A 13,532-nucleotide genomic window follows, 5' to 3' on the forward strand; every position below is an offset into this window, starting at 1 on the left:
CCATGAGCAACTGGAGAAGACACTATATAGCTCGCATCTGGTCTTCTGCTGGGCCGAACACCCGTGGGTGGAGCACTGACACCATGGGGCCGAGTACGTACGCAGTCACTCTGAAAGACAATGTAGAGACCGTACAGCGGACAGGAATACTCGCGGGTATCGGCAATCACCTCCTCCCCCAAGCCCACAGATGATAACTGGCATATTGACAAACCATATTGGTCGCTTCGAATGTTCCACATCAGATTCGACACCGGTAGCAGCTATCAATGTCTCGCCCAGTGGGTCTCGTTCTAGACTTGTTCGAGAAGTTCATTGTGAGGGATTTGTCTCATCGCCCTCCATCTCATTTCAGGCACGGTTTTGTCGTAGGAGCACATTTCGGGAGGTGCTGATAATATGCCGGGGAATCGCCCTTGGAAATATCGAATCCTGGCAGCGAGAGTTTTATCCTCGCAGACTTTCGGTTTTAGGCGTCGCCTCAACTCATGGTATAGAAGCCGAGAATCACGGAATCAACGAATCTCGTGGCGTATCCGAATTTCCGTTCGGACGATCCCGATCTACCCGGGTTCCCACCCAGCCCTTTTATGTTTGTCTCAACGCTAATATCAGGTGGGCTATGATGAATTTGGCGAGCATAACGATCTACCGCGGATGTATAAAGACTTGCCGAGGACATTGGCACGGCTGTCAGGAACTCGAAGGAAGCATCAACAACCCATGAGTGGAAACGTGCCAAGCGTGGTCTTGGTTCGAGAGGGTCCAGGTTTTCTTGCAGCGAATCAAGCAGAGCCTGTCATTTCTTTCTCAGGTGCCATGGCTTCTCTTCTCGTCGCTTATCGCAGCCGCTAAATTGTGTACCGAAAATTAAAGGAGAACAGAGCAAAGACGACTCAGTTCAAGCTGAGATACCGATAACATTCAAGCACCGATTTACGTGGTTCGCTCTGAGATCGAATCTCCGATAGAGTAGCAGGTAAGTGGGGGAAATGAGGCTGTATCCATGAATCCACGAGATAATATGGAACTGTTTCACTGTCAAAATCATGGCCCTTCGTGGCGCATGCATCCCGGTTAGAACGGCAATTGATGTCTGCCGAATCAGGAACCGTGCTCGGTAAGTCGTTCAAAAATCCAGTACAAACCCATGAGGCTCGGACTCTTCCGATGCGATGTCTACTGATGAAACATCGGTTGCTGCCTGGACTGGGCGTCAGGAAGATGTCTTTAGGGAGATGACAGGGCGGTGTTTGTTTGACCTGCAGCACCCACGCGTTTCGTTTCTCCTGCAGTGTGTAAAGGTCGGATCTGATTGGTTCGGGGCATGTCGCCGGAAGCGGCTTAGTGCATTTCTCAGATAAGGACATTATGTAATTCAATATGCGATAAGGTCCATTATTCAACATCATATCATTCAGCAGCCTCAAACTTCGGAGTACGGAGTACAACCCCCCATTCTCTCATGGCTGATGCAGAGACCCGAGACCCTGAGTCCACGGTGACTATACTTCTTCTGGGAGACCCCGAATGTGGGAAGTCAACTTTCCTCTCGTGAGTCCATGCGCTCCGTATATATATTGCAGTCTGCTAACCATACAACAGACGCTTGAAGAATGGTCCAAATCCAACCAAAGGACAAAGTCCAATAACCACACAAGCAGGGAATACCATAGAACCTCTACGGGACACAGACCAGCCTTTTCTTTACGACATCCGGTTCTCCAAGAAATCATTTACCCTAGAATTATACGACACCGCATGTCCCAACCAGCACTGGAGCACTCTGCACCCTAATGTGGTCCTTCTAGCATTTGACATTTCCAACCGAGAAACCCTAGCTGGACTTAAAAAGGTAAGCTGCCGAGTCTTGTGCTCTGACCAAGGAAGTCAGCTCACTCATCCAATGCTATCCAGTGGCGACAAGATATCATCCGATACTTTCAGCATGGAATCGGAGAACGCATCCCCGTCATGATGATAGGTTTGAAAAGAGACCTGAGACGTGACGACGAAACCCTGATCTATCCGCAAGAGGTACGCCACGCTATCCCCACCTGATGTTTGTATACGTGCCGCAGCTGACCGACTCTAGTCGTACCGCATTGCCCAGGAACTCCGGTGCGATCGCTACGCGGAATGTTCTGCTGTTACAGGCGAGCTTTTGGCAGAGACGTTTGAGGACGTGGTAAGGTTGGCAGGAATGACGACTACGGAAAAAGGGGGGCAGACTGAGGGAGGCTGTATTGTTATGTGATGACTTGTATGATTGATACCCGTATATAGCTGGATTTATCGGAGTTGCTTCATGGCACCTGCAGTCTAATTCAGGATCTGAACATGTCGTCGGTGTCGTCCATCGGACAGGATTAGCCACAACCAGGTTCGGAATGTACTTAGAATAAATCGCATATACAATGCAATAAAACTAACTACACGTTGACATCTACATACTACGAGCTACAGAACACGATGGAAGGTACATGGTAGCTAGCATCACTTTTCGAGTACGAATATGATAAACACACAAGGAGAAACCAAGGCAACGATTAAGTACACCTTGTGAAATCGACAGCACAGGGCTTTCCCCCAGAAGTTCACTGGAACGAACAGAACAACTGGATCTCTTTCCCTCGTAAGTGCCAGTCAATTTTTGACAATGCAATTCCTCCTCGATGCACCATAAGCACGACATAAAAAAGGTCTCTTCAAAAAGGAAACAAAAAGGATACCGTGATAGCATACCAGTGGGGCGGAAAGGAAAAAAGGGAAGTGTTGGAAGTTGAACGGTTCCCAATCAAAGGCTTCTTTTGCACTTTTTTCACTTTCGGTTTTGAATATTTTTTGGAACAGAGACTAGGATAAGACATGCCAAGGGGAATTTATTCTTCTTTGCAGAAGATGTCGGGTATTCGTCAAAAAGGATGGCGAAGTTATGGATCAAATGTTAAGATTCCCCCCTCGATTTCGCCATATTCTTGTGAAAAGAAAAGATAAATATCATGTCCCTCCTCATCAGCTGTCCTCGTCACCATTTTGTTTTAGATTTGTTTACCACTTGGCGTCAGCGGGCTGGGTCTCAGCCCAGCTCTCAGTAGCAGGGGCAGCACCGCTGGCAGCCCAGTCGCCACCGTCAGCCTCCCAGCTGGTAGCGCCAGCAGCAGCGGTAGCAGCAGAGAAAGCAGTGCCAGGAGCACCGGCACCGGCACCCTGGGTGTCCCAGTTCTCACCGGCGAAGCCGGACTCGATGGCACCAGCGCCGATCTCCTCAGCACCGGGGACCTTGGTCTCGTCGGCAATCTCCTTGTTCTCCTCGGCCTCGGGGTCGCGGTAGAAGTAGAGATCGACAACGACGTCCCAGTCGACCTCGCGGGAAGCGAGGGTGCCACGGAGGCGGAGGACCTCACGGGCGAGCATCCACCAGACCAGACCGATGGAGTGACGACCCTTGTTGTTGGTGGGGATGGCAACGTCAACGAAGTCGGTGGGGGAGTCAGTGTCGCAGAGAGCGATGACGGGGATGTTGACGTAGGAGGCCTCCTTGATGGCCTGGGCGTCGGTGCGGGGGTCGGTCACGATGATGAGACGGGGCTCCTTGAAAGAGCGGGTGATGTAGTTGGTGAAGTTACCGGGGGTGAAACGACCGGCAATGGCGGTGGCACCGGTGTGGGCGGCGAACTTGAGGACAGCACGCTGGCCGTAGGGACGAGCGGAGATCACACAGACATCGGCGGGGTTGTCAATGGCAGCGATGATACGGGCAGCCAGGACAATCTTCTCCCTATAAAATTGAAAATCGCATGTTAGATCTCGAAATTCCTCCCAGCACGGCTATTGGACTTCACGGGCGCGGTGTTGTCCGTTGTTTCGCTTGACCACACGTACCAGGTCTTGCCAATGTTGATAACGTTGACACCGTCGGGACGAGTCTTCCAGAGGTAAGGCTCCATGTGCACCTGGAGGTTCTTGGAACCCAGGTGGCACTGGGCCGCCAGCAGGTTCTCAATGTCCTGCGAGGTAGGGTTGAAGATGGGGGGGAGCTGAGAAGGGGCCATGGTGGGCGATTGATATTGCAAAGGACGGCGATTTGAAGATATCAATCGTCTGGCGCTTGTCGCGGTGGTGATGGCGAGGAAGAGACTGACGACGCGAAAGAGAAACCTCGACACTCCGCGCCGAGATCGATGAAATTTCGCTTGCCGTTTTGTGAATTTTAGGGCTAGTCTAGGGCTCTGTCTGCGGAGCCTCCTCCGATCCGCCCGGAGAGTCACGTGGAGCGCGGCCCCGGATCGGGTCTAGCGCGGTCGGCGGTCTTGAGATTTCGGGAGAGAACTTCGAGAGTGTCCCCAAGGCCAAGGGTATCACGCAGACACCGGACTAGTGAACCGCCATGCCTCCTCGCTTCCTGACCCAGCCTTCTTTGAAGGCCTTTACTGGTATGTCTCATGCTATGCTGCTGGTCCAGTCAGCCCTTGCCCAGCTACTGACTGCGCTTCTCTAGGTTCTTCATACATCCAGAGTCCGCTCGCCGCCTTGTCCTTAAACCCTTCGAAGACATCGATCCGAGCAGGCTCCGCAGAGACCAGAGAAAGACGACGACATGACCCATTCCTGACGGCACAATCGCGCCGGCGCAAAGCTGCCAACCTGTCCCGTCAAGAAGTTCTTACCAAAGAACGCGAAGGCTCGTTGGGGGACCCGGTGGAAAGTCGCTCAACTACCTTCATCCAGGGTCTTAAGGATACCCAATCCGGGCCCCAAACCCCGTCGGGATCGGACGGCAAGCTCAACTACTTCCTGGACTCCGAGGGTCTCCAGAATATGCTGGAGTATTCGAAAAACCTCACCTCCCCGATCGAAAACCTCGACCGAAACACCGCCGACCCTCAACTTGACAAGGAGCTGGCCGAAAAGCACCTTCAGGACCACAAGAATGCCGAGGATGCTATCAACCGCATCGCGAGCGTGCGCAACGGCAACACCCAGGACAGGATGCGCCTCAACATCCAGAAATGCATCGAAGAGTTCGGGCGCCACAACACCGACCAAAAGCTGCCTCCGAAGCCGACAGCTCCGTCGCAGCAGTCCGGCACCGCCGCCCTCGAGAAGACCCCTCGCGTTGGACCTGATACCGGATCTCCGGAAGTCCAGGTTGCCGTTTTGACCGCGAAGATCTTGAACCTTACTAGACATCTGAAGACATCCAACAAGGACAAGCACAACAAGCGCAACCTCCGACTACTGGTTCACAAGCGACAGAAGCTACTCCAATACGTGCGAAGAAAGGAGCGGGGTGGCCCGAGATGGCAGCACCTGATCGAGAGCCTGGGACTTTCCGACGCTGCTTGGAAGGGCGAGATTAGTATGTAATGGATCGGAAGCGTTTTGTATCACCCCCCTTTTTTTTGTTATTTCTTTCCATCTGAACATCTACATGTAACCTTATGGTATTTGATTCTCCTAGCGTGTGTGTGCTACAGAGCGGACGGCCTACCGCGTCTCTCCTTTTCATGCCTGTGGAAAGATTTACCTTGTATAAATATAGCTTGCTCTACAGCATTCAAATCAAATGGATTTCCTCGTTAAACTTCATCAAATCTGGGAGGTTCCTTGATCTAGGGACTATGACTCACGTAATTCACCGCCACTCCGGACTATTTCTTGGATTTCCCTGGGTAGTCCAGATCGATAGTCATTCACCACTACCTATTGCGCATATCCAGGATTTGAGCTGGAACTTCCATCTATTTCTTCACTAGGGCGTGGCGCAAATCACCTCAGCCTTGGAGGGTTGCAATTTGGAATCGCCGAGGCCAATCAGGGACCGAAGCGCCAGTCATCTGCCAGAAGAGGCTTCCAGTAAATCCCTCAAGAAGTGGAAATACTCTCGTCTGCGCGTCCAGGAAAGACCGGAAGTATAGAACCGTCGACAGCGGATGGGCGCCATTATTGGCCTGCGACCTGACCGCCATTCATTTTGCCGGTCGGCACCCCCCGATTTTGATTTTCGAGCGCGAAACCTGGCAGGCAGTTGCAACGCAGTCCCAACTTTCACCTCACAGTTGCTGTCCCTGGTAAGTGAATGTTGTCGCAGCCACTATTCGTCAAGGGGACATGACGCGCATGACCACAACAAAATTTTCTTGAAGAAAGTCCACCACACCCCTCTTTCTCCCTCTCCCTCTTTCTTTTCCACCACCCTCCCATCTCACTTCACGTCTCAACTCCATCCACCACAACTTCCATCTCAAGTCTTCACCACATCTGTCAAGCCTTTCTGAACTCAAACCTGTTTTCTCTACACTCTTGCCACTCTATTTTGAAATCTGAGCTACTCAAACAGCTAGCGTTCTTGCTAAGCCTTCATCCTCTGACCTCGAGCGCATCTGTCCGTCGCCCTTGAGTGACGCGAATCTTCCAAAATGCGTACTCGTTCTCAGCAGCAGTCGCCTGGCAACTTCGTTTCCCTCGAGAGTACGTCTCGTCGGACTCGATCGACCAGAAGCGCCTCGCAGACCAAGACTGCCAATACCACCGATCGCACCGATCCCCATCCCACCGAAGAAGAACCCTCCGGACCCTCTACACAGCCTGCGACTCGCGCAAAGGGCCAGCGTGTGACCAAGAAGAAAGCTGCTCCAGCCACAAAAAAGACAGTGACCAAGGCTGCTTCGAAAAAGGCCCCCGCAAAAGGAACCCGTAAATCCACGCGAAAGACCGCGAAGGCGACCTCTGAGGAGCCCGAGTCTCACGAGGACGAAACCCCGGAGACAACTCCCGAAAACGACGAGAACAAAGAAAACAACGCAACCCGAAACACAGAGTCCGAGAACACTACTGCCGAACAGGCTTTAGCTGAGAAGGACGATGCCCAAAGTGAGTCGACCCACCCCCAGGACCCCGAACTTCCTATCCCCAGGGCCCAAGATGTTTTGAATTCCCCCTACCCCCCTACCCCCCTTTCTCCCGTTGGAACCACCGGTGCCTCGTGGGCCGAATATATATTCGGGGACATAAGCGACATTGGCTCGCCCCTCTCCGAACGATCAAGGACCCCTTCGCTCGATGAGCCGTTGTTCGCCGATGGCGAAATCGACGAGACTCTTCTTGAGCAGATAAGGGGGGCGGGCCAGCGTGTCCGGCCCACTGAGGATTCTGCTTGGGAGCAGCCCGAAGCACCAAGCACCTTTGAATCACTAGCTGTGACGAAGCCAACCGCAGCGGAGTCGACGGAGTCGGTCGCAGTCAAGGAACGCGACGAAGAGATCAGCCAGCAGCCCGAAGCTGACTCCCTCTCGACTTCCGCTGTGGGCTCCGGGGGCGAGACAGTTGCAGTGTTTGATCAGGTGGATGACCTGGCTCAACATTTTGCAAAGTGGAGTTTTGCGGACGTCGTTCCGCGACCTGCAGCTGTCTGCTCCCCGGGGTTGCCCAACGGCCCAACGCGGCAACCGGAGACAGTGCGGCCTACGAGAGCCCCTACCGGCGTGCCTGTGAGTGTCGCTGGTGATTCTTCTCACCACGCTTCGCAGGTGGCTGTCTCCGTTGCCCCTGTTGACTCGCGGGGGCCATCGATTTTCGATGAGCCCCCACCGCCCTTCGAGCTTCCCTACATTGGGGAATCGGCGCGGCGGCAGAGTCAGCAGACCCCGAACCCATTCTCCCTGGCCCATGAGAGTCCGAGATCGTTGCTTGACGAGGCCTTGCTCAATTGGCGTCGTCGGGCCAGGGATCGGCAAGGGGTGTTGGCGCCGGAGGCTTTGGCAGAGGTCCGACGCCCTCAATTCAGTCCAGCTGCGGTTCGAGAACCCGCAGAACGATCGCAAATTCTGTCGGTGCCAGTCAGGTTATCAACTCCTGCCCTGGGTTCTCGGCCGCGGGTGCCGGTTCTACTCTCTCCAATCCCAGAGCGATCGGAATCGGAGATGAGTTCCGGCCCCAGTGGCTCAAAGGTCGGTGCGGGAAAAGAGGTTGCCGCTGGAGCGTCGGTCTCCTCGGCTGCCTCTCAAGTCCCGATGGTTCCCCGGGAGGCGTTCCGCTGCCTGGATGCTCTCGATCGGCCTGCGAACGAAAAGCTAACGCACAAGATAGTCAACAAGAAGCGAGCCCGTTCTGAACTTAGTGACGAGGAAACACCGGCTGGCGGGCCAGAGACCCCGATTGCCAACAAGCGTCGGAATCTGGGCGCCCCAGGGAGTACGCCGTTCGCCCGGAGACTCCCCCCTCTCTCCCGACGCCTATCATCTACTTCTGTGCCTTACTCGGAGAGGTTGCGGCGACGGCGAGTAGAGAACCAGGGGAGGATTCACCGAACGGTCTTTCGGCTGCCGGAGTACGTCGAACAGGAGAGAGCCGATCGCCAGGCAGCGGAGACCGCAAGTCAGAGCCCATGCCCGGAGCCCCCCCTGTCGAATGTCGAAACCCCAGCAGAGCCCGACCAAGACCAGACTGTTGAGGACGCACCTACTGAACCCACTCAAGAAACAGCTCTTCCATCGACCTTGCCTGAAACGCCTCGCAGAGGCTGGAATATTCGCGGTCTGCTCAATTCCGTGCCTCGCTCGTTCTCTCGACTTATCCCGGGCCTTGGTCGTTCTCCAGCGCAGACTGCGCAGACTGCGCAGTCCGAGCAGTCATCGCCTTCTTCGAACTCTCAGCCGATTACGCAGCCAGCTTCTGAACGTATCAACCGGACCGTGGATTCTGAACCCGAATTCGTCGCTGCTCAAGCCAAGTTCCGTCCATGGAAGCCTCGACGTCGCCTGACCACGGAGCCGCCTGCGAAGCGTCATCGTGACTGGTCTCTTTTTCCACCTCCGATGGACAAGTCTCTCTATCTTGGTGATATCTCTACGCCTCTCAAGGATCTTCCTGAGCCATCCTCTCTGCAGTCCTCTTATTTGCAGTCTGCTTCGCAGCCATCTGTTGCTGATACACGCCCTGATGAGCAAACTACTACTGTTGGTACTACCACTACTGCCACTTCGGAGTCTACTGCTCAGATCGAAGGCGCGTCATCGGCCTCTCATGCTCAGGACACCAGAGGACGCGAGACTCCACAGGAGGCTAGCTCCAAGAAGCAGACGAAGCGCAAGCGTGAGCCGTCGCCCGACGTTATTCCCAACCCCCCTGGCTGCAGCTATGGAATGGACTTGGATTACTTCTATTACAGCTCTGAAAGCGAAGAGGAGAGCGACCCTGAGGTGCCCGGGCCGTCTACTGCTCCTCAGCAAGCTGAAGGCCTGGCTAAAACTGCTGTGCGCAGTGCTCTCCGCTCAGATCGCCCAGCGTCTAAAAAGGTTCGATTTGACGCTAGCCCCGAGGATACTCCATCGAAGCTTCGCACCCGTGCCCGCGCTACCGACCCTTACACCGGATCCCATTTCATTGGGATGGGCAATGGATCCCCTTCGTCCAGCCTTGATGCCTCGTCGCCTACCCCCACCGCATCTACCCACGCGCCGACTGTCCAAGATGAAGAGGAAGACCTGTATGCGCCGTCTCCGATTATCGACCCTCGCACTCGTCCAGGATTCATCCCCAACACGCAGGGAACCTTCCAGCTTGACTACGACGCCTTCTCAGATGACTCTTCCGAATCCAGTGGACCTTCTTCTCCCCCAAGCGTTTCCGCTCCTAGCCCTGCTCCTGCCGCGGAGACTCGGGCTGATGAAAGGTACGTTGGACCTGAAAGACTTAGGGTCTCTATAGTCCATAGATCTAACATATTTTTCTTACTTGATAGTATCCAATCTCCTGCACCATCTCCTGCACCTCGTCCTACTCCAGTCGTCCCTCCGTCGACCCCCGCCGCCGCGGTTGATGAGGAAGCTCTCGCCAAGGCTCGCTCCCGTGCAGAGAAATACAAGCCCAAAACCCCAAGCGGCCTTCGCACCGCGAGTCGTTATTCTAGTCCTATGACCATCACTCCGGACGCTCGCATCGAAAGCAGGTCTCTTGAGGATCTCGGTGATGATGAAATCGCCGAAGATACCAAGTGGCTTTTTGAAAACTGTCCTTCCGGAGACATTACTCAGCTCCAGTGGCCCGCTAGACAGAGTTACCAGGAAAGCCTGGGTATCAGTCAAACCGTTATTGACGTCGTTGCTCAAGTGTGGAAAGAGTCCGAGGTCGACAAGGCCTACGATATCTTCTGCCAAGGCTTCGAAGAATTCAAGCAGCAGGCATAGAGCCTTCCCATATGACCTCTTACTCATTGTGATGAAGAAGCGTTGACTTTATGCTTTCTATCTTTGTTCTACTTCTTGTCTGTTTTGTTTCTTCCTCTGGTTTCTGGCATGTATGCATATCCTCTTGTTAACTATTATCTTCTTTTTTTTTATCTTTGACTCCTCTGTCTGGATCCCCATCTTCTTGCTGTCACAAAATTCGAATGGGTCCGGAATGTTGGTTCAGAAATCTGTTCTGTGCGTTTGATTTTCGAGGCTTTGGGCATGGATCGTCTTGTGCTTGAGCATTTTCAGTTGTGGACTCCTTCAATCTCTTCTATCCCAGTTGAAGTTTGCAGGCCCTTCTGTTGAGCGCCTTCGTCTTGTACTTAGGCATTCCAGTCGTGGACTCCTTCAATCTCCAGTTGAAGTTTGCAGGCCCTTCTGTTGAGTGCCTTCGTCTTGTACTTAGGCATTCCAGTCGTGGACTCCTTCAGCCTCTTAGTTGAAGTTTGCAGGCCCTTCTGCTAAATGTCATTCTCCTATTAACAAGTTGCAGCCTCTTTCGGCTTTACGCTGAATGTTTGGCTCCTCCAGCACGCATCCCTTTTGCTTCTTTCCCTCCACTTGACTCGACGAACTCAGGCTAATTGTTTGATGGGTTGGTGATATGTGGATCTGTGGATTTGGGAACCTTCATTGTCTAGTGTATTTTTGTCTTCTGTGTTTTCGTTTTCAGCGGAGGAGTTATTGATATCATCTCCCCGCTTGGGGCCATGTTTGAGCCTTTGCATTTGCATTTCCCTTGAGAGCTTGTACACCAGGCGTTTTCTGTTGGTCATAAAAGGACTGCATACTGGTTTCAACAATGAATAAATTTCAATTAGTGATGATTTTCCTGTAGATGAGTTGTAGTTGCATGTAGATCTGTAGGCTAGGTTTGATGATATTAGTCTAAAGTGGAGGTTCTTGATGTATGGGCTATGTATGGGGAGAACTATCGTGTAAATTGCCTTTTATTTTATTTACAAGAGAGAATCTTATAAGCCAGGTTGAGGAAGAATCGGGATATCAAGTAGAGTACAGGTAGGAAGGTAGGTATCATCGATCACAACACATGAGGCATTTTTCTCTCAATCATCAAATCCTTCGAATTCATCCTCGTCACCAGCAGGCTTGTCCCCTCCTCCAGCTTTTGCTTCCCGTCTCAGTCGGCGTTCTTCGTCATTTTTCGCCTTGATCTGGGCCACCATGTCCTCTGTCTCCCGGACCTTCTGGCGCTCTTCTTCCGTCATCTTCTCCCATCTGTTCCTCTCCTGTCGCGCATGCTTCTGCTCGCGACGCTTCATCTTCTTGTTCTTGCTGTCAGCCTTGTTGCTCCATGCCACGCTCTCGCTGGCCTTTCGCTTAGTCGAGTTCTCCTGGGGATTCTCGGCGTTTTCTCGGATCACTTCCTGGCGACGCTTTTCGCGCTGCTTGTCCTTGTATGTGAAGGTGTCCCAGTCCATGTCCATGCCCAGGGTCTTATCGCCTTCGAACTTCTTCAGTTCAGGCATCTTGGGCAACTTGAGCAGCGCCCACGCTTTACCAAGCCCCTCCCAGTCCAGGTCCGCGACACGGAAAATACTAGCTGCTTGGTGCTTGCTGTAACTTCTCAGCCAGCTGACGAAAGCCTTCTGGCCTCGGTCATGCAGGGCGCGGTCTTTCAGCACCGCTTTGCGCGCCGTGTCGATATCGGCGGTGGCCTCGGCGTCGGAGACGGAGATGGGATGGGGGAACGGCGTCACGGGAGTTTTGCGGACCTCGAGGAACGAGACGTAATCTTCTTCGCGTCCCGGGTGTAGCATAACGACACTGATTCCCCTGCGGCCGGCACGGCCGGCACGGCCGCAACGATGGATGAAGGTCTTCGGGTCGGATGGAGGGTCGATTTGGACGACAAGGTCAACGGAGGGGATGTCCAGCCCACGGGATGCAACGTCGGTGGTGAGGAGGATTGCTGGGGTGACGGAGTTGACGAAGCGGTTGAAGTTCTTCTCGCGAACGTTCGCGGGGTGCTTTCCGTGGAGTGGGATCAGTTGGAAATCCTCGCCCAGGATCAGAGGGAATATCGCAGAGAGATAGTCGACGCCTGAGCAAGTCGAAAGGAAGAAGATCGTTTTTTGGGGTGTCGGTTGGACGGTGGAGAGGATGTGTTTGAGGGCGGAGAATTTGTGCAATGGCGGAGTGGTAAGGTAGGTCATTTGTAGACTGTATCAACATTAGTCAAAGGGGTGGTCTTTTAAAGAACAGAGGAATCCACTGACCTGGCCGGTGTGCGCTTATCCTGCACACCCGAAGTCCCCTTCACTTTAACCAATACTTTGACCGGGTTGCGCAGACCAACTCGGACAATTTGATCAACTGCCTCACTGATACTAGCACTAAACAGACCCGTACGTCTTTGTTTGGGTAGGCGACGCAGGATGTTCTGCAAAGTATCTTTGAAACCAAGATCCAAAAGCCTGTCTGCCTCGTCCAACACAAGCATCTCGAACGACGATTGAGGGCAGTGAACGTGAGGAGAGGAGAGCAATTCCAACAGACGACCCGGGGTCGACACCAGCAAGTTCGGCGATTGTTTCAAGAAGGTGCTGAGGTCCTCGGCGGGAGTAGTTCCACCCCCGAGCAGAAGTTGTGGAACGACTTTGAGGGTCGACGAAGATTCTTTCTTGCGCGGCGCATTTTCATCGTCCGAAGGGTTCAGGGCGGCGGCGGATGGAGGGTGGAAGGCCAGTAACGACTTCAAGACATTGTAGATCTGTAGCGCAAGTTCTCTGGGGGTATAATTAGCACAATTGCATTCCCGAGTGTCCATGTTGGAGGAATAACTTACCTTGTCGGAGAAATAACAATAGCACCGACATGATGCTTCTTGATGGGCTCCTCCAAACGCAGGAGCTTCTCCACCACGGGAATCAGGAAAGATAGAGTCTTCCCACTTCCGGTAACTGCCTCCACGACAACATCCTTATGCGCCATAAATAGAGGAATTGCGGAGGCTTGCACGGGGGTCATCCGAGTGAAACCCATGGAGGCGACGGCATCCAGCACCCATTCCGACAGAGGGGGCTTCACGCCATCCCAGGATCTGGCAGATGCGCCGGATGGAGGTTTGGAGGCCATGGCAGTGAGATCGAAATAGACTCCTTGGGGGTCTCTTCCGAAACGATGGCGTGGACACGAGGGGAATTCCGGCGACGATCCAGATCAATCCATGACAATTCCAGATAAAAAAAAAAAAAAGAAAAATGCTTATCAAAAAAGATCGCCGATTAGATACCGCGGGCGGTGAGAGTTCTGCCACACGTGACCATGTACGGA

At 53.4% G+C, this 13,532-nt stretch overlaps 7 protein-coding genes across 7 annotated transcripts; 4 read left to right on the forward strand and 3 right to left on the reverse strand.

The window, feature by feature from the left end:
- The first annotated feature begins 44 nt into the window (after positions 1-44).
- On the forward strand, positions 45-1,086 carry P170DRAFT_125535 (uncharacterized protein). The gene is made up of 2 exons (XM_024842384.1): positions 45-814; positions 877-1,086. Exon 1 carries the CDS (start codon positions 191-193, stop codon positions 725-727), a length of 537 nt encoding a protein of 178 aa, XP_024708513.1. The 5' UTR covers positions 45-190; the 3' UTR covers positions 728-814; positions 877-1,086.
- Positions 753-1,559, reverse strand: P170DRAFT_125441 (uncharacterized protein). Its single transcript, XM_024842383.1, has one exon. It carries the CDS (start codon positions 1,410-1,412, stop codon positions 897-899), a length of 516 nt encoding a protein of 171 aa, XP_024708514.1. The 5' UTR covers positions 1,413-1,559; the 3' UTR covers positions 753-896.
- P170DRAFT_445011 (putative Rho-like small GTPase) lies at positions 1,466-2,257 on the forward strand (the record flags this gene model as incomplete). The annotated part of the gene is made up of 4 exons (XM_024850672.1): positions 1,466-1,554; positions 1,606-1,855; positions 1,918-2,037; positions 2,096-2,257. 4 exons carry the CDS (start codon positions 1,466-1,468, stop codon positions 2,255-2,257), a joined length of 621 nt encoding a protein of 206 aa, XP_024708515.1.
- A 318-nt stretch (positions 2,258-2,575) lies between these two features.
- Positions 2,576-4,055, reverse strand: rps0 (40S ribosomal protein uS2; the record flags this gene model as incomplete). Its single annotated transcript, XM_024851428.1, has 2 exons — positions 2,576-3,781; positions 3,886-4,055. 2 exons carry the CDS (start codon positions 4,053-4,055, stop codon positions 3,052-3,054), a joined length of 900 nt encoding a protein of 299 aa, XP_024708516.1. The 3' UTR covers positions 2,576-3,051.
- Positions 4,056-4,351: 296 nt separating this feature from the next.
- On the forward strand, positions 4,352-5,582 carry P170DRAFT_379768 (mitochondrial 37S ribosomal protein uS15m). Its single transcript, XM_024845500.1, has 2 exons — positions 4,352-4,436; positions 4,502-5,582. The coding sequence occupies exons 1-2, from the start codon at positions 4,391-4,393 to the stop codon at positions 5,368-5,370; spliced, it is 915 nt and encodes a 304-aa protein (XP_024708517.1). The 5' UTR covers positions 4,352-4,390; the 3' UTR covers positions 5,371-5,582.
- An 840-nt stretch (positions 5,583-6,422) lies between these two features.
- On the forward strand, positions 6,423-10,190 carry P170DRAFT_473090 (uncharacterized protein; the record flags this gene model as incomplete). The annotated part of the gene is made up of 2 exons (XM_024853009.1): positions 6,423-9,676; positions 9,746-10,190. The coding sequence occupies 2 exons, from the start codon at positions 6,423-6,425 to the stop codon at positions 10,188-10,190; spliced, it is 3,699 nt and encodes a 1,232-aa protein (XP_024708518.1).
- A 1,002-nt stretch (positions 10,191-11,192) lies between these two features.
- spb4 (ATP-dependent RNA helicase SPB4) lies at positions 11,193-13,421 on the reverse strand. The gene is made up of 3 exons (XM_024846509.1): positions 13,045-13,421; positions 12,476-12,985; positions 11,193-12,419 (listed from the first exon to the last, which is right to left on the reverse strand). The coding sequence occupies exons 1-3, from the start codon at positions 13,332-13,334 to the stop codon at positions 11,303-11,305; spliced, it is 1,917 nt and encodes a 638-aa protein (XP_024708519.1). The 5' UTR covers positions 13,335-13,421; the 3' UTR covers positions 11,193-11,302.
- Positions 13,422-13,532: the final 111 nt, after the last annotated feature.

Source organism: Aspergillus steynii (genome assembly GCF_002849105.1).
Source record: "Aspergillus steynii IBT 23096 chromosome Unknown P170scaffold_2, whole genome shotgun sequence".
Taxonomy (NCBI): Eukaryota; Fungi; Ascomycota; class Eurotiomycetes; order Eurotiales; family Aspergillaceae; genus Aspergillus; species Aspergillus steynii.

Excerpts from the sequence above, each read along its gene's own strand:
- P170DRAFT_125535 (XM_024842384.1), top strand. The coding sequence starts at position 191 with ATGATAACTGGCATATTGACAAACCATATTGGTCGCTTCGAATGTTCC.
- P170DRAFT_125441 (XM_024842383.1), bottom strand. The coding sequence starts at position 1,412 with ATGATGTTGAATAATGGACCTTATCGCATATTGAATTACATAATGTCC.
- P170DRAFT_379768 (XM_024845500.1), top strand. The coding sequence starts at position 4,391 with ATGCCTCCTCGCTTCCTGACCCAGCCTTCTTTGAAGGCCTTTACTG. Across the intron at positions 4,437-4,501 it reads TTCTTTGAAGGCCTTTACTG|GTTCTTCATACATCCAGAGT; the intron begins GTATGTCTCATG and ends GCGCTTCTCTAG.
- spb4 (XM_024846509.1), bottom strand. The coding sequence starts at position 13,334 with ATGGCCTCCAAACCTCCATCCGGCGCATCTGCCAGATCCTGGGATGGC. Across the intron at positions 12,986-13,044 it reads ATTGTTATTTCTCCGACAAG|AGAACTTGCGCTACAGATCT; the intron begins GTAAGTTATTCC and ends TTATACCCCCAG. Across the intron at positions 12,420-12,475 it reads GATAAGCGCACACCGGCCAG|TCTACAAATGACCTACCTTA; the intron begins GTCAGTGGATTC and ends ATGTTGATACAG.